The 2,961-nt window shown below is 38.5% G+C and overlaps 1 protein-coding gene across 1 annotated transcript; it reads left to right on the plus strand.

Moving 5' to 3' along the window:
- Positions 1-956: 956 nt before the first annotated feature.
- Positions 957-2,483, plus strand: LOC101898581 (fork head domain transcription factor slp1). Its single transcript, XM_005175257.4, has one exon. The coding sequence runs from the start codon at positions 1,138-1,140 to the stop codon at positions 2,101-2,103; it is 966 nt and encodes a 321-aa protein (XP_005175314.1). The 5' UTR covers positions 957-1,137; the 3' UTR covers positions 2,104-2,483.
- Positions 2,484-2,961: the final 478 nt, after the last annotated feature.

Below are 2,961 nucleotides of genomic sequence, written 5' to 3' on the forward strand. Positions count from 1 at the left end.
TTTTTTTTCTTTGTAGAAAATAATAATCAAATTGTTGGTGATTTCATTAAAAATTATTTTTGTCTACAAAAAATACTACTTTTTTCTCTTGTTTTTTCAACAAAGGAACCGCCACACCACGTAGAACAATTTTCAACCCTGTTTAGATTAATGCTAATAGATATTTTGACGCCGAATCAACGAAATGTGTACAAAATAAACATTAAACCAATATCCCAACATTATAAACAACCTCTCTCTCTTTCCCCTCATTCAGCCATACAAATATTGCCCAACAGTGGTAAAGTAAAGCACACCCCAAAACACCGATGCGAGAGCAACAAAATTCAAAATGAATTCCCCAACACAACAAAAAAACAACCAACAATGTCTGTCTCTTCCCATCGTACCCATTGTGGGGAGACTCTCATACTCTCCACAAATGTTTTCCCCAATACCGTTTATTTACTCACATGCGCATTACTTTGAGGCAAAACAACAATTACAAGTACTCACTCTGCCAAACGGCTCTCCCTCTCCCATTTCATCCATTTCTCTGCATGTTGTGATTTAATCAAACAAATATTGTGTGGATTCTCTGGGGGCCAAACACACACAAACAAAAACAAAACAACGCAACGAAACGGAATCAACCAATGAGAGCAACAACAACAACTGCAGCAACATCTAGTCGGGTGTTGAATAAACAAACAATGTTAAGGGCGGAGTTAGTGGCAGAGCAGCATATGTTTGTTTCATTGTGGGATAGCAACACACACACACACTCTCGCACACAGAGTAATGTGGCTACCTAGTACTGTGTTGTGTGCCTTATTGTTTTTGTTGTTATTGCTCGGCTGTGTTGTTGCTTGTGTGTGGATTGTATCCGATAAGTAGTTGAGGCCTTTCTTGTGTAGACTTATCACGCTGAGAGGGATCGAGAGCCTTCGGGGTATAAATAGCCCGCTCAGAGCGTGGAATAGTCAGTACTCAGCTACATCTCGTCTTGTAAACATCTCTTGGTGTTCTAAAAAGAAGAAATACAAACAAAATAAAATATTTGAGTTTTATTTAAAAAAAATTACAATTTTTAAAAATAAATTCAAAAGACATTCTCCAAACAATAAAAACAACAAACAAGTTCTTATAACAAAAACAATGGTTAAAAGTGTTAACGAAATGGAATTCAAAAGCAACTTCTCAATTGATGCCATTTTGGCTAGAAACACTAACAACAACAGCAACTCCAATGTACAACAACAAACCACTGTTGTGATCAAACAAGAACCCGATTGCCACAAGGATGCTGCCCTCTACACTTCCGATGATGGTGAAATCTCCGAGGAATTTGACAATCCCAGCCGCACCAGTACCCCCATGAGCAGTGCTGCCGATTCTCTCTCTTCCGGCGAAGATAAGCTGGAAGATGATCAGAGTTGTGACAGCGATGAGGATAAGGCCGGCAAATCGGAGGGTGAGGGTGATGACAAGAAACCCCCCTACAGCTACAATGCCTTGATCATGATGGCCATTCAAAATAGCCCCGAACAACGTTTGACTTTGAATGGTATCTATCAGTATCTGATCAATCGATTCCCCTACTTCAAGATGAATAAGCGCGGCTGGCAAAACTCCATACGCCACAATTTGAGCCTGAACAAATGCTTTGCCAAGATTCCACGCAGCTATGATGATCCCGGCAAGGGCAACTACTGGATCTTGGACCCCAGTGCCGAGGAGGTGTTCATTGGTGAGACAACGGGAAAATTGCGCCGCAAAAATCCCGGTGCCAATCGTGCCCGTTTGGCTGCCTATCGCCAGGCCATCTTTTCGCCCATGATGGGTCGTTATGCTGCCGCAGCCGCCGCCGCTGCTGTACCCTTCCCTGGTGCCATGCCATTTGCTCCCGGTTATGCCAATGCTGCTGCCGCCGCTGCCCTGTATCAACGCATGAATCCCTATGGTGCTGGCTATCCAGCTGCCGCCGTACCCCAGCAGCCTCCCCAGATGCCAGTCTACAATCAAATGCCTCCCACCAATGCCATGTATCCATCCGGACCCATGCCCATGTCTGCTGAGCTCTTCCATCGCATGCAACTTTTGGGAAAATTCCCAGCCAGCTAAATTCTGAGCCCTCGACACCATCAACACCAGCAGCAGCAGGATAGTTGTGGAAAAGAATACAAAACGCAAAGCGTTCTTGAATTACTCTAAGCGCACCGTTCCATAAAAAAATTGGTCATGAAATTTATGTCACGGCAAAATTGGGACGAAGACGACTTGACAGCGACTTTGGACCTTGGGGATATGGCATGAGCTGAAGCCGCACACCGCTATTATGAGAGAGGACAGCGGGTTCAATCGACATATTCTGGTGTCCAGTTATGGGGCAATAGCAGTTAGAATGCTGGGACAGCATTAGCACAGAGACAAAAGGCGGGCCTTCTTTGAAAAGCAAAAAAAAAAAAAAAAAAAAAAACAAAAACGAAAAAATTCCAACTTTAAAATATTTAATTCAATTTATTTTTGATTTGTATAATTTTTTATATTTTTTTTAATTTTTGTTATTAGTTTTAAGCAAAGAAAAACAATTATTTTCAAATAAAAAATACCTATCTCAAAAATATAAATTTTCTATTTTTATTTATTAGAAAAAACTCAGGTCTCAAATAAAAAAAAAAAATTGTAATTAGGGAGCATAAACAAAAACATTAAATATTTTTTAACCTCTCAAAGCTTTAATAAAAAATATAAAGTGAAAATAAAAATAAAAATTCGAAATATACAACAAAAAAAATATTTTTAAAGCATTAAAAATTTTCTAAAATAAAAAATAAAATTTTTAAATTTTACAAAAAAAAAAAAATAAGATCATAAAGAAATAAAAAAAAACAATTAAAAACTCTCAAAACTTCAATAAAACATATAAAGTGAAAATAAAAATTAAATGTCAAATCAAAAAAAAAAAAAACTACCGATTTT

This window comes from Musca domestica, unplaced genomic scaffold, assembly GCF_030504385.1.
Source record: "Musca domestica strain aabys unplaced genomic scaffold, Musca_domestica.polishedcontigs.V.1.1 19, whole genome shotgun sequence".
In the NCBI taxonomy this organism is placed as follows: domain Eukaryota; kingdom Metazoa; phylum Arthropoda; class Insecta; order Diptera; family Muscidae; genus Musca; species Musca domestica.

Coding starts and splice junctions, on each gene's coding strand:
- LOC101898581 (XM_005175257.4), top strand. CDS start 1,138: ATGGTTAAAAGTGTTAACGAAATGGAATTCAAAAGCAACTTCTCAATT.